General features: G+C 42.8%; 1 protein-coding gene across 2 annotated transcripts in view; it reads left to right on the top strand.

The window, feature by feature from the left end:
- The first annotated feature begins 4,182 nt into the window (after positions 1-4,182).
- Positions 4,183-18,820, top strand: part of SLC25A17 (solute carrier family 25 member 17) — an 85,918-nt gene continuing 71,280 nt past the window's right edge. For both annotated transcript variants that reach the window (XR_013521188.1, XM_035266467.2), the window contains exon 1: positions 4,183-4,364. Coding sequence is in view for 1 of the 2 variants with exons in the window: in XM_035266467.2 (XP_035122358.1) it covers positions 4,311-4,364 (54 nt within the window). In the remaining variant the exon portion in view is untranslated. The remainder of the gene's footprint in view (positions 4,365-18,820) is intronic.

The raw sequence follows: 18,820 nt of genomic DNA, 5'->3' as shown, positions 1-18,820 counted from the left end.
CCTGACCATACTTAAGCCAGTGTACAAGCAAGACACACGAAATGGCAAGTACTAGCTAGATTCCTTTAATTCTTATAGCATGGGTGTATAGAGAATGACCCTAAATTTTTTTTTTGAGACGGAGTTTCGCTCTTGTTACCCAGGCTGGAGTGCAACGGCACGATCTCGGCTCACCACAACCTCCGCCTCCTGGATTCAGGCAATTCTCCTGCCTCAGCCTCCCAAGTAGCTGGGACTACAGGTGCGCGCCACCATACCCAGCTAATTTTTTTGTATTTTTAGTAGAGACGAGGTTTCACCATGTTGACCAGGATGGTTTCGATCTCTTGACCTTGTGATCCACCCACCTTGGCCTCCCAAAGTGCTGGGATTACAGGCGTGAGCCACCACGCCCGGCTGACCCTAAATTTTTTATATACTTTATGTAGTGTCAGGGAGTATGATGCTTTTATTATTCAGAGGACCCTCTGTTTTGTCTTGTTTTGTTTTTTTGTTGTTTTGAAATACAGTTTCGCTTCTTCACCCAGGCTGGAGTGGAATGGCATAATCTTGGCTCATTGCAACCTCTGCCTCCCAGGTTCAAGCCATTTTCCTGCCTCAGCCTCCCAAGTAGCTGGGATTAAAGGTATATGCCACCACCCTTGGCTAGAGTTTTTGTATTTTTAGTTGAGACGGGGTTTCACCCTGTTTGCTAGGCTGGTCTGGAACTCCTGACCTCAAGTGAATCCACCTGCCTCAGCCTCCCAAGATATTGGGATTACAGGTGTGAGCCACTGTACCCAGCCTCAAAGGACCCTCTTTAAGGAAAAGAATATCTAATTATTAACGCTAAATTGGACACAAAAGTGGATATTTGCTTAGAATGAAAAAAGCCAAAAATTAAAACCCTTAGTTTTTTCTGAGACAGTCTTTCTCTGTTGCCCACACTGGAGTGCAGTGGCATGATCACAGCTCACTACAGCCTCAGCCTGGGCTCAAGCAATCCTCCTACCTCAGCCTTGAAAGTAGATGGGACTGCAGGCATGCACTATCATGCCCATCTGTTTTCTTTTTCTTTTCTCTTTTTTTTTTTTTAAGATGGGGTTTTACCATGTTGGTCAGGCTGGTCTTGAACTCCCAACTTCAGGTGATCCACCCGCCTTGGCCTCCAAAGTGCTTGGATTACAGGCGTGAGCCACCACGCCTGACCCTGTTTTCCGTTTTTAACCACAATGAGGTCTCATTTTGTTGTCCAGGCTGGTCTGGAACTCCTGGTTTCAAATGATCCTCCTGCTTTGGCCTCCCAAGGTACTGGGATTACAGGCGTGATGAGATGGAGTTTCTCATCAACCAGGCTGGAGTGCAATGGCACGATCTCAGCTCACTGCAATCTCCGCCTCTCAGGTTCAAGAGGTTCTCCTGTCTCAGCCTCCCGAGTAGCTGGAGTTATAGTTGTGTACCACCATGCTTGGCTAATTTTCATATTTTTAGTACAGACAGCGTTTCACCATATTGGCCAGGCTGGTCTCAAACTCTTGACCTCAGCCTACCAAAGTGCTGGGATTACAGGCGTCAGCCACTGTGCCTGGCCTAAGTTACAGTTTTTTAAAATCATGTCTCAAACATTGCATCATCATAGTTCCATTTAATAACTGATGTAGCTATGCAATTTCTAAATTTTTCAGTGCATACTCTGATTATATGAAAATGGCATTGGCTGGGTGTGGTGGCTCATGCCTATAATCCCAACACTTTGGGAGGCCAAGGTGGGTGGATTACCTGAGGTCAGGAGTTTGAGATCAGCCTGGCCAACATGGTGAAACTGTCTCTACTAAAAATATAAAAATGAGCCAGGTGTGGTGGTATGTACCTATAGTCCCAGCTAATCAGGAGGCTGAGGCAGGAGGATTACTTGAAGCTGTGAGGTGGAGGCTGCAGTGAGTCGAGATCACATCACTGCACTCCAGCCTGGGCTGTAGAGCAAGACTCGGTCTCAAAAAAAAAAGTTAATTTGTACTGTTTTCAATATGTTCATCTTCAAGTAGTTGATCAAGGCCCAGTACAGTGGTTCATGCCTATAATACCAGCCACTTTGGGAGGCTGAGGCAGGTGGATTGCTTGAGCCCAGCGGTTTTTTTTTTTTGAGACGGAGTTTTGCTCTTGTTTCCCAGGCTGGAGTGCAATGGCACGATCTTGGCTCACTGCAACTTCCGCCTCCTGGGTTCAGGCAATTCTCCTGCCTCAGCCTCCTGAGTAGCTGGGATTACAGGCACGCACCACCATGCCCAGCTAATTTTTTGTATTTTTAGTAGAGACAGGGTTTCACCATGTTGACCAGGATGGTCTTGATCTCTTGACCTCGTGATTCACCCGCCTCGGCCTCCCAAAGTGCTGGGATTACAGGCGTGAGCTACTGCGCCCGGCCCCAGCGATTTAAGACCAGCCTGGACAATGCATAGAAACCCTGTCTCAGGTTAAAAAAAAAAAAAAAAAAAAGCTGATCAAAATGTTTTTGTAGCTAAGATAGAAAAAACATCAAAAGAAAGTATTCTAATGTTTTCTTAACTATGATGCATAATCCAATATATTCTTAATAGCAAGTTCCCACTTTGGTCAGGAGTCAATGAGAACTGAGTTCTCAAGTTTTGCAACCTATTAGTTTCTGTCTATATCCCTGTGACAAAATGATTATCTTTTTTTTTTTTTGGAGTCGTCGTCTCGCTCTGTCCCAGGCTGGAGTGCAGGCACAATCTCGGCTTACTGCAACCTCTGCCTCCTGGGTTCAAGCGATTATCCTGCCTCAGCCTCCCTAGCAGCTGGGATTTCTACATGTCCGGCTAATTTTTTCTATTTTTAGTTGAGAACGGGATTTTGCCAGCCTGACCAACATGAGATAACCCGTCTCAACTAAAAATACAAAAATTAGCCTGGCATGGTGGCTGGTCTCAAACTTCTGACCACAAGTGATCGGCCCCCCTGGGCCTCCCAAAGTGCTACGATTACAGGCCTGAGCGGCTGCTCCTAGCCCAAAATCGTATCTTAATTTTTGGTCCTGCACTTTCATGTAATGACTCTAAGGCATGATGGGAATGTTCCCAGAAGCAGTATCTTCTGCAAATTTTGTGAAAACAACCAGGTTAAACTTTGTTAGGACCCTCTCTCAGGGATTAAGTGTGATGTTGGGCATAAAGCACTGATCCTGACATGTAGTCAGCACTCAGAAGTTATTGCGAGGGTATTCTACAAGGAAACATGATAGAGACAAGTGGTCAGGAAAGAATGGAATCTGGAGTCCCTGAGGAGCATCCTGAAGCAAAATCTCAATATTAGGACAGGTTAAAGTTGAATGCGGCGACTTTAGTTCTATGTAATTTTGTTACTCACTTTACAACATGGAAAGAAAATTTTTTCCTTCAGTATTTTATGAAGTACAGCTACATAAATTGGCTTTCGTAATCCTCACAGCAAACGGAGATTGTTGGTACTAACATTGTCATTTCACAAAGGAGGAAACCCAAGAGGTTAAATGACTTCCATAGTTGCCAGCTAGGAGATTGGCTCCCACTCGCGTCTGGTATCTTGGGTTCCTGATGCTTAACGTCTCTTCCCACCACACTTAAAGGCTTTTCGGGAGGGAGAACCTTACACGTCCACAATTGAGATTTTTCCCTCTTGGCCAAAATGACTTTCAGAATAGAAAAGGGCTCACTCGCAGAGAAACACGAAGGTTGGAGTCATATTGAGTCCCCCCATCTTTGTCACTAGAGTAAAAGAGGGCCATTAGGATTTCTGAGATGGGCCGGGGACGGTGGCTTACTCCTGTAATCCCAGCACTTTGGGAGGCCAAGGCAGGTGGATCACGAGGTGAGGAGTCCAAGACCAGTCTAGCCAAGGTGGTGAAAACCCGTCTCTACTTTAAAAAAAAAAACAAACCGGGTGTGGGGTTGCGCGGTCGTGCGCCTGCAATCCCAGCGATACACACACACGATTTCTGAGGTGGTGGGACTGGTCAGGACCCTGGAACGCGAAGGAACGTCGTTGGACACGGGAGCGAGGTACCTCGGCTCTTGCTGTCCTGCGCCCTGGAGCCTGGCCCACGCGAGCACCTAGCTGTTCCACTCTGCGCCTTCAGGGGCCAATCAGCGCTCAGAGGCGTTTTTAGCCCCACCTTCTTTCCCGCCCCGCGACCCGGAAGCGGTTCTTGAGGCGGGCGGGTCTGAGAGGGTGGGGATTTCGACGCTCACGCTCCGGGCTCCAGCGCTGGTTTCCTAACTCCGCTGGTTGCGGCATCTGTGGGAAAACTGTGGGTGGGTCTTGGAGGAGCCGCACCAATGGCCTCCGTGCTGTCCTACGAAAGCCTGGTCCACGCTGTGGCCGGAGCCGTGGTGAGACGGGGTCTTCACGCCCGGGCCGCAGCTGGGTGTGAGGCTTCTCTGGGGCCAGTCCCGGGATACGCCTGGGGGATGGGTCTGAGAGGGAGGTAGTATGGGTTGGGTCCTCTGTTACGACTGTGGGGCAGAGAGGAATGGGCCATAGGCGGAAAGTTGTTGGAAGATTTCGGGGTGAGGGCCGAGACTTCGCCGCCTCCTGGTTTCCTAGAGATTGGGGTAGAGAGCTGTGGTCACACATGCCCACTTCGGGTCCGCGTCTTTGCTTTTGAGAAGTTTAAGGTCAGCCTACCTTCCCCGCATACTCACTTTGCCTCACTGGCCTGGAGGAGAACGTAGGTGTGAAGGCGGGTTGCTTAATCACAGGCTCTCCTACAGCCTGTCCGGAGTTCAAGAGATTCTCCAGCCTCAGCCTCCAGAGAATCTGGGACTACAGAGGCCCTCATGCCCAGTTAATTTTTTGTGTTTTTAGTAGAGACGTGTTTCGCCTTACTAGCCAGGATGGTCTCGATCTCATGACCTTGTGATTGCCCGCCTCAGCCTCTCAAAGGGCTGGGATTATAGGCGTGAGCCACCGGGCCCGGCCTTTTTTCTTTCTTTGTAAATCAAGATCTGGGTTCCCGTCTACTACAAGTGTGGTTTGCCATGAGGTATTTACTTGATTCTTGGGCTTCTGGTGTCTAGGTTCCACTTCTCCCCTCCCCTCTTTTCCTTGAAACTTTCCACTTTTGGCTTGGGTGATTCCTCTTTTGGTTCTTTTATCTGTCTGCCTTTTCTCATATCCTTCACCAGTTATTAGCACACACCTTTAGCTGTTTAAATCACTGTGACTTCAGAGGAACATCACTGAATCCTGTTTATCCTCCAGAAACTTCACTGAGAGCTCATGTTCTGTATCTGGATTGAACCCTAACTCCATCATTTGTTAGCTAGATGCCCTGTAAACCTCACTTTCCTAATCTGCAAAATGGGGGAAGTGATACCTGCCTCACAGAGTTTAGAGAATTAAGTGGCACAGTATTTCATCAAAATGCCTAATTCAGGAAACCTGGTTCATTCAGTTCAGCCAGAAGAGCCTTTCAGCCAGTGTGAAGGCCAAGATGGATGCTTGTGTGACTTGATTTAAGATGGGCATGGAGGCCTGTGTGTCTGGAGTGGAGGGAACAAAGAGGCAAATACGTTTCAGGGGATCAAGTGGTGTGAAACTTTCACTCTGGCTAGCTGTTGAATTTGTTGATTTACTTTTTTTTTTTGAGAGGGAGTCTTGCTCCATTGCCAGGCTGGAGTGCAGTGGCAGGTTGTCGGCTCACTGCAACCTCTGCCTCCCTCGTTCAAGTGATTCTCCTGTCTCAGCCTTCCAAGTAGCTGTAATTACAGGCACGCACCATGTCCAGCTAATTTCTGTCTCCCAAAACGCTGGAATTATAGGTGTGAGCCACTATGTCCGACCCTACAGGCATGTTTTAATGATTAAATTAGTAGCTTTGAGTGTTTTATGGCATACCCTGGGATAATTGCAGATAATCTGGAATAGCTCAAAACCAGATTTATATTGCTTCAGGAAAATGTTGTTTTTCAATTGATAATTATTTTATGTACGTCAGTGGCCTTATATATAAAGTATTCTCAAAATTCAAGTATAATTAGATTTATAATTTTTTTTTTTTTGAGACAGAGTCTCACTCTGTCGCCAGTTGCCAGGCTGGAGTGCAGTGGCACAATCTCGGCCCACTGCAACCTCCACCTCCCAGGTTCAAGCAATTCTCCTGCCTCAGCCTCCTGAGTAGCTGGGATTACAGACGCATGCCACCATACCCAGCTAATTTTTTTGTATTTTTAGTAGAGACGGGGATTCACCATGTTGGCCAGGCTGGTCTCCATCTCTTGACCTCGTGATCCGCCCACCTCGGCCTCCCAAGGTGCTGGGATTACAGGCTTGAGCCACCACGCCCGGCCAGATTTATAATTTTATATTTTGGTTTTATTAGATTCACTTTGAAAGGTAGATTTTATCTGTGGAAATGTACATGTGTAAATAAAAGAGATTTTCTTGGTCTAGAATTTGAAAAATGCTGCTGTTGAAATTGCCCAGAGTATTTTAGACACTGAAATAGACTTTGGAATTGTAATGCTATTGATTAAACGCTAATTTTCTTGTGTAGGGGGGCTTCTTCTCTCACTTTTGTTTATTTAGATGTTTTATTTGCATAATTTATATTTTAAAAAGAATTACATATCATTGAATAAATGCTGACTCTTAAAAAATTCAAATAAATTATGAAAGGCCAGGCATGGTGGCTCTTGCCTGTAATTCCAGCACTTTGGGAGTCTGAGGCAGGTGGACCGCCTCAGGTCAGGAGTTCAAGACCAACCTGGCCAACATGGGGAGACCGCACCTCTACTAAAAACACAAAAATTAGCCAGGCGTGGTGGCTCATGCCTGGCCCAGTTACTCAGGAGGCTGAGGTACAAGAATTGCTTGAACCTTAGGAAGTGGAGGCTGCAGTGAGCTGAGATCGAACCACTGCACTCCAGCCTCGGCCACACAGTGAGATTCCATCTCAAAAAAAAAAGAAAGAAATTATGAAATATTTTACCTTTATCTTCCCACCTCTACCTGTCATTGCTCTGTGACCCAGGACCCAGGCCACCTATGGTTACAAATGTATATGAAGACTAGTTTAGAGTACTTTTTACCAGTTGGTATGAGAAAAGAAAATTAGGCCCAATTCTTTGACTCTCTAGCTCATGCACTTACCATCACACTGGACTTATTGCCATGTAGACACAGTACCTGCCCTTTAGAAAACCCCAGCCTGGGAAACATAGTGAGACCCACATTTCTCCCCACCACAAAAAAGAAAAACCTAGTTAGACATGATGGCACAGGCCTGTAGTCCCAATTATTGAGGAGATTGAGGCAGGAGGCCAAAAATTTGAGGCTGCAGTGAGCTATGATTGTGCCACGGTATTTCAGCCTGGGCAACAGAGCAAGATGCTTGCTTTCTTTTTTTTTTTTTTTGAGACGGAGTTTTGCTCTTGTTACCCAGGCTGGAGTGCAATGGCGCGATCTCGGCTCACCGCAACCTCCGCCTCCTGGGTTCAGGCAATTCTCCTGACTCAGCCTCCTGAGTAGCTGGGATTACAGGCAAGCGCCACCATGCCCAGCTAATTTTTTGTATTTTTAGTAGAGACGGGGTTTCACCATGTTGACCAGGATGGTCTCGATCTCTTGACCTCGTGATCCACCCGCCTCGGCCTCCCAAAGTGCTGGGATTACAGGCTTGAGCCACCGCACCTGGTCCTCAGAGCAAGACGCTTTCTAAAAAAAACTATACCAATCTGATCTGCAATCTGGCAGCTTTTTCAGCTTCTGCCTGTTCTCTTTCCCTCTAAAAGCTAAGCTTATTTGAAGAATATTCTGCATGTACTGCCTCTCCTCATCCTACTTTGACCACTGGAACTACTCTTTCAAAGGTCAACTCTGACTTCCTAACAGCTTAATCTACTATTGTGAATGTTGTAAGGTCAGGGATAACCAGATACACACGTGTTTGTGTCTTTTCACAATGTCAGACTTTTACTGTGTTATTTCAATTACAAAAGTCACAAGTTACATGGAGTTCTCAAGGAGGCAATATTTTTTTGTACTTCTCATTCACTAGGTAGTCAATATTGTAAATCAACAATATTGTTGCAGAATGTTTAATCTATAATATGTATTAAGTATATGTTTAATCTATAATATTTATGTATTAAGTATACATAATAGGCTGGGCGCAGTGGCTCACGCCTGTAACCCCAGCACTTTGGGAGGCCGAGGTGGGTGAATCACGAGGTAAAGAGATCAAGACCATCCTGGTCAACATGGTGAAACCCCGTCTCTACTAAAAATACAAAAAATTAGCTGGGCACAGTGGCGCATGCCTGTAATCCCAGCTACTCAGGAGGCTGAGGCAGGAGAATTGCCTGAAGCCAGGAGGTGGAGGTTGCAGTGAGCCGAGATTGCGCCATTGCACTCCAGCCTGGATAACAAGAGCGAAACTGCGTCTCAAAAAAAAAAAAAAAGTATACATTATAGTATATTTAATACATAAATATTATAGATTAAACATTCTGCAACAAAGTAACATTGAACATCAAGAGAAAAGAGCTAGGAAAAAGGGTTAATGAACCAGTCCAGAGAAAGTGGTATAGACAAGTAGACAAAAGGAGTATCCTGGTCTAGTCTTGTTATGGCAGTGTGTTGGTCTTATAAGAAAGAATCTTTGATGTGGGCAGAGCCTTCGGAGAGAGATATCAGATGTTTATTACAAGTGACAGCAAGACAGTGTCTGTTAAGAGACCATTTTGAGCTTTTTAAGTCCTCTTCTTTTTATGGTCACAGACTCTTCTGATGAGGACTGATAGTGGAAGAGCATGCATTGTGTCTTTATCTGGAAAAGCATCTGGTCCCTGTTGTCAAAGTGCTTTTTGAAATGTCAGCTGGAATCTTTTTCTAAGATGGAGTTATTTATGTCAAGAGTGCTCTATATGTCTACTGACTGTTTTTGCATTTTTTTTTTTTGAGACGGAGTTTCACTCTTGTTACCCAGGCTGGAGTGCAATGGCACGATCTCGGCTCACCGCAACCTCCGCCCCCTGGGTTCAAGCAATTCTCCTGCCTCAGCCACCCGAGTAGCTGGGACTACAGGCGCGCGTCACCATGCCCAGCTAATTTTTGTATTTTTAGTAGAGACAGGGTTTCACCATGTTGACAGGATGGTCTCGATCTCTTGACATCGTGATCCACCCTCCTCGGCCTCCCAAAGTGCTGGGATTATAGGCGTGAGTCACCACGCCCGGCCATGTTTTTGCATTCTTATTTGATTCTACTTTTTTGTAAGTATTCTATACTGTGGACTCTTCTACCTTTCTGAAGCTCCTTCTGAAAGAGCAGTTGGTCTTTATTTTTTTTACTAAATAGCAGTTGCTCTTTTGGAAGGAACTTGAGAAACCATTACTCACTTTAAGGGCCCTAAAATTAACACTGACTCCTAGTACTAACAGATGCTATAGCTATAAAGGACATGTAGAAACCAACAATTGTTGAGTGCTGACCATGAGCCTGATATGATATTAGGTGCTTTCCATAATTTTCTTTTCTTTTCTTTTTGAGACTGAGTCTCCCTCTGTCGCCCAGGCTGGAGTGCAGTGACACAATCTCGGTTTACTACAACCTCTGTCTCCCAGGTTCAAGTGATTCTCCTGCCTCATCCTCCCGAGTACCTGGGATTACAGGCATCTGCCACCATGCCCAGCTCATTTTTGTATTTTTAGGAGAGATGGGATTTCACCATGTTGGCCAGAATGGTCTCAAACTCCTGACTTCAAGTGTTGGGATTACATGTGTGAGCCACCGTGCCTGGCTTTAAGATAATCTTTCGATTCTATAATGCAGTGTTCTAAATCAGGAGATGCTGTACACTCATTTCAGTGCCACTGCTGCTGTGACTCAGCCACTTCTAGACTCCTCTGAAAACTGTTTTTGGACTAGTATTTTCTACCTGCCCCTCCCCCCACTCCCACTATTTTCGTCGTCCTGCTAGGATAAATCAACATTTTAGAAACAGTCACATCTGGTGATTTGATTAGTATACCAACCTAAACATCCTTGTTTTATGCTTAAAAGGCATGAAAATCTGCTTCTGTATTTATGTATGTTCCTATCTATTATTCCCATAAGATTACACATGCTGGGAGGAACCAAATCTTGACCAGATTTGCCCAGTGTTTCATTCTTACTCTGTAAAAGCCCAAACCTTGTGTGAATTGTATTGGCCAAATTAAAAAGTATATTTTAGATACTTATTGACCTTTTACAGGAGAGATATAGACCAGAATGAATAAACCATCTGTTTTTAGTATGTAGCCCCAAATGTAGATGATGATGCATTCTTAAGAAATCCAGGTGCCAGGCTGGGCGCGGTGGCTCACAGCTATAATCCTAGCACTTTGGAAGGCTGAGGTGGGTGGATCACTTGAGACCAGGAGTTCAAGACCAGCCTGGGCAAGGTAGTGAGACCTTGTCTCTAAAAATGAAGAAAAAGAGAAAGAGAGAGAAGGAAAAAAAGAAAGAGGAGGGGAGGAGAGGGAGAGAGAGAGAAAGAAAAAGAAAGAAATCCAAGTGTCACTTGTGGAATTGTTCACAAAAAAGAGGAACCCCTAAATCCCCAGGAACTTAGGCTAAAAAATGTTTATATGACTGATATAGTTTGGATGTTTGTCCCCTCCAAATCTCATGTTGAAATGTGACTCCCAGTGTTGGTAATGAGGCCTAGTGGGAGGTGTTTGGATCATGGGGACAGATCCCTCATAAATGGCTTCATGCCATCCCCTTTGTGATGAGTGAGTTCTCACTGTGAGTTCTTGGGAGAGCTGGTTATTTAAAAGAGCCTGGTGCCCCCCTGCCTTACCATATGACATACCTGTTCCTCTTTCACCATGATTGTAAACCACCTGAGGCCCTCACCAGAAGAAGATGCCAGCACTTTGCTTCTTTTACAATCAGTATAACCATAAGCCAAAAATAAAACTTTTTTTCTTTCTTTTTCTTTTGAGATGGAATTTTGCTCTTGTTACCCAGGTTGGAGTGCAATGGCGCGATCTTGGCTCACCGCAACCTCCGCCTCCTGGGTTCAGGCAATTCTCCTGACTCAGCCTCCTGAGTAGCTGGGATTACAGGCACATGCCACCGTGCCTGTAATTTTGTATTTTTAGTAGAGACGTGGTTTCACTATGTTGACCAGGATGGTCTCGATCTCTTGACCTTGTGATCCACCCGCCTCGGCCTCCCAAACTGCTGGGATTACAGGCTTGAGCCACCGAACTTTTTTCTTTATAAATGACCTAGTCTTGGGCATTCCTTTAGAGCAACATAAAACAGACTAATAGAGTGACTTTGCTTGCCATTTTTATATCTAGCTAAATTCTGTCTCTGGGCTGCAATCTCCTATTGCCAAATGCCTAAAACATTTTTTTTGCCTATGAGATCATTAATTAATTCATTGTTAGGTTCCTTCCTTTGAAGTGCCTATAGTCTAATAAGGAAAAAAAAAATCTCAACAACTAAATACAATACGGTGTGGTAATTTCTTTGTAGTAGCATTTTCTGTACAGGACACACAATGCCATTTGAACCCAGAAGAAACAGTAATTAATTCATCATTATCTCAAATTCACTACTTCTGAGATTTAATTAGTAATTTCCTAAAACTATGTACCTCTTTTGACTTTGTTATTTCTGTCAATGATATCTTCACTCCTGTGACTCTCCCTTCTCCCTTACAATCAATATCCAATGAATCAGCAAATCCTATTGATTTTCTGTTTATCAGTTCTTCTGAGAGGTATCTCTTCTCTGTTTTTCTAGTCACCACTCAAACTTACTCAAGGCCTTCCTGTTTCAAATCAGATGTATTTTGCTAAGGCACTGTTTGTATTTCTGTTCCAATCTTTCAGGTTGAAAGCTCTTGAGGCTACTTTGGCAGTCCCCCTAAAAGAATTTTTGTCTTTTTTTTAAAATCAGATACTTGTGTATGGTGGTCGTAACTTCAAATTTCTGGGGTTTTCCCTCCCTAATTTTGTCATTTTCTTAATTTTCTTTTTTTTTTTTCTTTCTTTTCTTTTTTTTTTGAGACGGAGTTTTGCTCTTGTTCCTCAGGCTAGAGTGTAATGGCTCACCGCAACCTCCGCCTCCTGGGTTCAGGCAATTCTCCTGCCTCAGCCTCCCAAGTAGCTGGGATTACAGGCACGCGCTACCATGCCCAGCTACTTTTTTGTATTTTTAGTAGAGACAGGGTTTCACCATGTTGACCAGAATGGTCTCGATCTCTTGACCTCGTGATCCACCCACCTCGGCCTCCCAAAGTGCTGGGATTATTGGTGTGAGCCACCGCGCCCGGCCCCATTTTCCTAATTTTCATATCCAGTATAAAATGACAGCTATTTTTTTTTTTTTTTTGAGACAGAGTTTCACTCTTGTGGCCCAGGCTGGAATGCAATGGTGTAATCTTGGCTCACCGCAACCTCTGCCCCCCGGGTTCAAGTGATTCTCCTGCCTCAGCCTCCGGAGTAGTTGGGATTACAGGCATGCACCACCACTCCTGGCTAATTTTATATTTTTAATAGAGACAGGGTTTCTCCATGTTGGTCAGGCAGGTCTATAACTCCCAACCTCAGGTGATCCTCCCGCTTCGGCCTCCCAAAGTGCTGGGATTACAGGCATGAGCCCCTGCTCCTGGCCAAATGACACCTATTTTATGTTTGTTTTTATTTGCTTTCGGTTAGTATTTGTTACTCTACTAAATTTCATAAAGTTTTTTTGGAAGCAGAGAGATTAAGTTAGCAATATATTTCTTAGCTCGCTCATTAAGTATCTAGGGAAACCGATAAGAGTGTTATTAGATGCTGTGGGGTAATAGATTCAAAACATGAGTCTGTGACCAACCTGCCCTTATAAAATTTTACCATGAATAAGAGCAAAATAGAATAAACAGCAAATAACTAAGTAAATCCACAAATGTTTTAATTATTTGCTAAGGCTAGCAGTAGTCCACTGTAAAGTATTCAAAATGGGATTTCTGTTTCTGAAGAGCCAATCTAACCTGAAAACTTGCTTCTATCATAATTTTTTAAAAGCCTGTATAAAATATTTAAACAACATCTCAAAAGCATTCATAAAAAGACAAGAATGTAGGGCATTCTCAGAATGAGTGAAGGCAAGACCTAGAGGAGAGCAGTTTTTGCCCTGCATCAATTGCTTGACCGGGAAACATGAGTTTTAGATTTGTGACTTTCAGAGATGCAGGGAGGAAAAGAAAAAGTCTAGTCTGTCCAAGGTGAAAGTCTAGTAGGGGACTTTCCAGTAAACTTTGAATCCCAAAGGAATATGTTATAAAGGTGAGTGAAAAGTAATCTTGCTCCTCTCCAAGAAAATCAGTTATCTCCATCCTTGGCACAGAGTTGAAAGGGGGAGATCACTACTGAGATTTTGAAACCACAAGCCTTAAGTTAAGTGTGAATTCTCACTACATCCATGATTTGAAAACTAAATAATAAGTTAATAAAGCCAGCAATTTAACTTAGAGGGATCCCCAGTTGGTAGAGCCAGAAGTAACTAGCAGAAAGCAACACTGAGTTTTCCAGAAGCCCACATCTTCATTAGGTCTAATACAGTGTCCAAAATTAAAAAAAAATTTTTTTTGAGACAGGGTCTCACTGACGCAGGCTAGAGTCCATTGGCGCAATTATAGCCCACTGTAACCTCGAGTTCCTGGGCTCAAGCAGCCTTCCTGCCTTAGCCTCCTGAGTAGCTAAGACGACAGGCATGTGCCACTGTACCCTGCTTACTTTTATTTTTGTAGAGACAGGATCCCACTATAATGCCCAGGCTGGTCTTGAACTCCATCCTCCTACCTTGGCCTCACAAATTACTAGGATTACAGGCATGCCGCTGCTTCCGGCAAAAAATAAAATTCTAACAAAAATAAGCAGCTCAGTCTAAACTAAACTCACAGAGAAATAAGTGACTATGAACTAGAACTGTAGACAGGAGCAACAATCCTGCATGGAATCAGAAAACGAAATTTTTATTTACAATCTAAAGTTATTTAATATGTATAAGAATATAAAGGCTAGAAAATATTTGTTAAAAATAAGAAACTCAGATTGCCAAACAGATTTGAAAATTAACCAAATAGAATATATAGAAATGGGCTGGGTGTGGTGGCTCACACCTATAATCCCAGCGCTTTAGGAAGCCAAGGCAGGTGGATCCCTTTGAGCTCAGGAGTTTGAGACCATCCTGGGCAACATGGCAAAACCCTGTTTCTACAAAAAGTACAAAAAATTTTACCTGGGCATGGTGGCTCTCATCTGTAGTCTCAGCTACTCAGGATTCTGAGGCTGGAAAATCACTTAAGTCTTGGAAGCCAAGGTTGCAGCGAGCCGAGATTGTATCACTTGCACTCCAGCCTAGGTAACAGAATGAGACTCTGTCTCAAAAAAAAAAACCTAGAAATAAAATTACTACAATTTAAAAGTTACTGCACGATTGGCCAGGCGCAGTGGCTCACACCTATAATCCCAGCAGTAGGAGTCCAAGGCAGGTGGATCACTTGAGGCCAGGAGTTTGAGACCATCTTCACCAACATAGTAAAACCCTGTCTCTACTAAAAAATAAAATGAAAACAAAAAAATAAAAGTTAATGCATAATAATCATGGGAACACCAATTATTGATTTAAGCAAAAATCTTAATTATTAGAAGGATAGAGAGAATAAAGACAGGGATTTGAGACCAGCCTGGGCAACATGGTGAAACGCTGTTTCTACAAAAGAAAATACAAAAATTAGGGCATGGTGGCTTGAATCTGTGGTTACAGCTACCTGGGAGGCTCAGATGGGAGGATTGCTTGATCCTCAGAGATGGAGGTTGCAGTGAGCTGAGATCAAGCCACTGTACTCCAGCCTGGGTAACAGAGTGAGACCCTGTCTCAAAACAACCAAAAAGAGGGAATGTGGTGTAAGAGAGCTGAATTCTCATTCCCCATAAGAGAATGTAGATGACTGATTAATGTGTAAAATGGTTAATAAAAAGATATTAGCATATTATTATATGGCGATGTGTAAATTTCAAAACAGAAGAATTTAATTGTCTGTGGAGGAAGATTGGATAAAGTAGAGAGGAGTGGGGCAAAAACTGCTGCATTTTGTCATTTATACAAAGCAATTTTTTAAACGATGTGCATGCTTTGCTTTGATCAATTAAAAATGTACAATTAGAATATTTAATGCATAGCTATGAATTTATCATTGTTGAAGCTGAGTGATAGGTTCAAATTCAAGCATAAAGTTCTGAACATATTAGCTACAGCTGAAGATGCAATTAATGCACTAAAAGATAGGGGCCACCAGTCATCTCATTATGTACAAAAAGACACCCTTAGTACTCTGGAGATTCCAAGGATCTTAGATGCTCTTGTGTCAGGAACCAGGGACTAAGACACTATTATAACAAAAGACATTCCTATCATTCAGGAAATTACAAGAATTTTACCAGGAGCTCTGTACCAGGAGCTTAGGCTAAGGACCAAATATATACTTTGCATTAGAATATCACATCCTGTCATTAAAAACCCCTAATAAATGATTATCTCTAAGACATTAATTATAGGATATAATTAATACCCTATATAATGTATTATGTATAGATAATAAATTATATATTTTTCCTAGCAGTATTTACCTTTTATAGAGTTTTCCTGGAACGGACAGTAGCCAACTCAGAGGTAGTGTGATTATGTCAGGTTCTGTTTTTGTGACACTGGTATGATAAGTTAGGTGAAAGGAGTATTAGAATTGATAGTAAATCATAATGAAGTTATACATTTTTTTTTTTTGTAGTTAATGTTCTGTGTTCAAACTATGGTCACAGGACCCATTCACACTCCTAAAAATTACTGCAGGCCAGGCACAGTGGCTCACACCTGTAATCCCAGCACTTTCGGAGGCTGAGGCAGGCGGATCACCTGAGGTGGAAGTTCAAGACCAGCCTGACCAACATGGAGAAATCCCGTCTGTACTATAAATACAAACTTAGGTGTGGCCTGTAATTTTGGGAGGCATGTGCTGCCAAGCTACTTGGGAGGCTGAGGCAGGAGAATCACTTGAATCCGGGAGGCAGAGGTTGTGTTGAGCTGAGAACACGCCACAGCACTCCAGCCCCGGGCAGCAAGAGCAAAATTCAGCCTCGAAAAAAAACAAAACATATATATATATATATATATATATATATGGCAAACCCCAGAGTCTTGCTTATGTGATTTTAACTATCAATATTATTGTGTTAGAAATTAAAACAGAAATCTCGAGTTTTTTTTTTTGGTTTGTTTTTGTTTTTTGAGACAGGGTTCTCACTGTCACCCAGGCTGGAGTGCAGTGGCTTAATCTCGCCTCACTGCAGCCCTGACAACCCGAGCTCAAGACATTCTTTCACCTCAGCTTCCCAAGCAGCTGGGATTACAGGCATGCACCACCACACCCCACTAATTTTTTTATTTTTTGTAGAGACTGGGTTTCTACATGTTTTGCCATGTTGTTCAGTCTGATCTCCAACTCCTGGGCAAGTAATCCACCGACCTTGGCCTCCCAAAGTGGCATTACAGGTGTAATCCACCTTGCCTGGCCTTTTTGTTTGTTTGTTTGTTTGAAGAGATATGGTCTATGTTGTTGGCTGAGGTGCTCTTGAACTCTTGGCTTCAAGCAATCTTCCTGCCTCACCCTCCCAAAGTGCTAGGATTACAGGCATGAGCCACCAAGCCTGGCCAAGATATTTGTTAATTCATTAAAAATACATTAACTGGGTGTGGTTGCTTATACCTATAATCCCCATGTTCTCTTACCTCTACAACAAAAAAAGGTAAAATACATCTATTACATGTTAACATGTGTAACCTATATTTTTTTAAACCATATTTTCTAAAACATTGTAAGATGAATGGCATTGATGCATAGTTTTGCAAACTTTTGTTTGACTTGATAGAAGATAGCCGGGTCCTTTTATCTGCTTCTCAATTCAGTCTGTTGCAACTGAAATGTGTGATATTGCAACAGACATCTGTTGCAATATCACACATTTATGTAGCCTTTGGAAAATTTTGCTACACACGGTGAGAGAATGAGAATGAGAAGGGCAAATAGCATTTTATTATTTCATAATGATACTTACAAAAAGATTTTTAATCCTACAAAGCCTCCTAGAAAGCATTTGGGGACTTTAAGGGATCTCTAGACTATAGCTTGAGAATCACTATACTATATTATCTCTTGTATTCTGATGTCTTACAAAAAATATTTGCCTCTTACCCGCTTCAAAACTAAATTGTTTAACACATGCTTCTTTATATAAAATTATACAGAGATGCATAACATGAGAAATAGAAACCACTGTTAATTCCCTCCCCTTCCCCATATAATCACTCTTAAGAATTACTTGTTTATTTTCCCAGATCTGGTGTGTATGTGTTGTGTACACTTTTATAAGTGGAAGAGAAAATTGCAGTGTCACGTGTGTCTTGATGAAAAAAGGTTGAGAACTTATGTAGTAGAACAATGAACAGTAGGAATAGGAGTCAGAAACCTTGCCTCTGCCACTCTGGCTTTGGGTAGATGCCTTAACCACCCTGCCCGTCTCCTCATTTCTTAGCTGAAGGCACTCCACTGTTTCAAATGCCAATATAGTGTAGGAAGTCACTTACTCTCCCAACACTGAATGGTTAAATGCTGCGGAGGTGGGAAGATAGAATGTTGTAATTAAAAATGTTTTGGGTGAGATATAAAGAAGGGTGTCTCTTGGGAAATAAATTCTTTAAGATTGTAATTGCTGTCAGCGAGAGAACTCCCACTCAGAAAGCTGGTTAGAATTCTGTGGAACTCAAAATAATGGATTTATTTTATGCCTCTCTGGCACAACAGTATTGTACAATGTGGTTATCTTCTCGGTATTTTTGTCTTCTAATTTTGTATAAGTGAACAGACAGTCCTTGGGAAAAAAATTGAATATGTTAAGATATATTTAGTTCAAATTCTGAAAAGTTCTGTGCTTATACAGTTTGGCGTAAGAATCACATGTATAACAAATATTTTGCTTCAGGTAACAGCTGCTTATAAAAGCAATCATCTTTGTATTTGCTTGGCTAGGAGACAAATATGGCAAGTCCCTGAGGTATAGAATGCTGTGTTCCAGATTTACCTTTAGCATTTGGAATACATTATCTTGTGGATATAGACTTTATCTGTAGAGGTATACATTTAAACATTCATTAACAGTTTAGGGTGTATGCTATCCCAGGCTCTATGCTGGGTTTTCAGACTAGTTCATTTAAAAAATTGACACACAGGGCCAGGTATGGTGGCTCACACCTGGAATCCCAGCACTTTGGGAGGCCAGCGTAGGTGGATCACCTGAGGTCAGGAGTTCAAGACCAGCCTGGACAACATGGAGAAACCCTGTCTCTACTACAAATACAAAATTAGCCGGGTGTGGTGGCGCATGCCTGTAATCCCAGTTACTTGGGAGGCTGAGGCAGGAGAATGACTTGAACCTGGGAGGTAGAGGTTGCAGTGAGCCGAGATTCTGCCACTGTACTCCAGCCTGGGCAACAAGAGCGAGACACCATCTCAAAAAAAAAGTTTTAATTATAGTAAGAACATGAACTCTCTAGTCAGACTGCCTGTGTTCAAATACTGAATCTGTCACAATCTGACTTTAGGAAAATTGCTGTACCTTTTGGCATCTGCTTCCTCATCTGTAAAATAAAGAGAATGATAGTGGCTGCTTCATCCAGTTGTGAGGATTAAAATTTTTAACTGAGATATAATTCATACAACATTAAATTATTTCAAGTACAGTTT

The sequence above is a fragment of the Callithrix jacchus genome, chromosome 1 (genome assembly GCF_049354715.1).
Source record: "Callithrix jacchus isolate 240 chromosome 1, calJac240_pri, whole genome shotgun sequence".
NCBI classification, from domain to species: domain Eukaryota; kingdom Metazoa; phylum Chordata; class Mammalia; order Primates; family Cebidae; genus Callithrix; species Callithrix jacchus.
The sequence above is the reverse complement of the archived record's forward strand: the minus strand, read 5'-3'. Positions and strand labels throughout refer to the sequence as shown.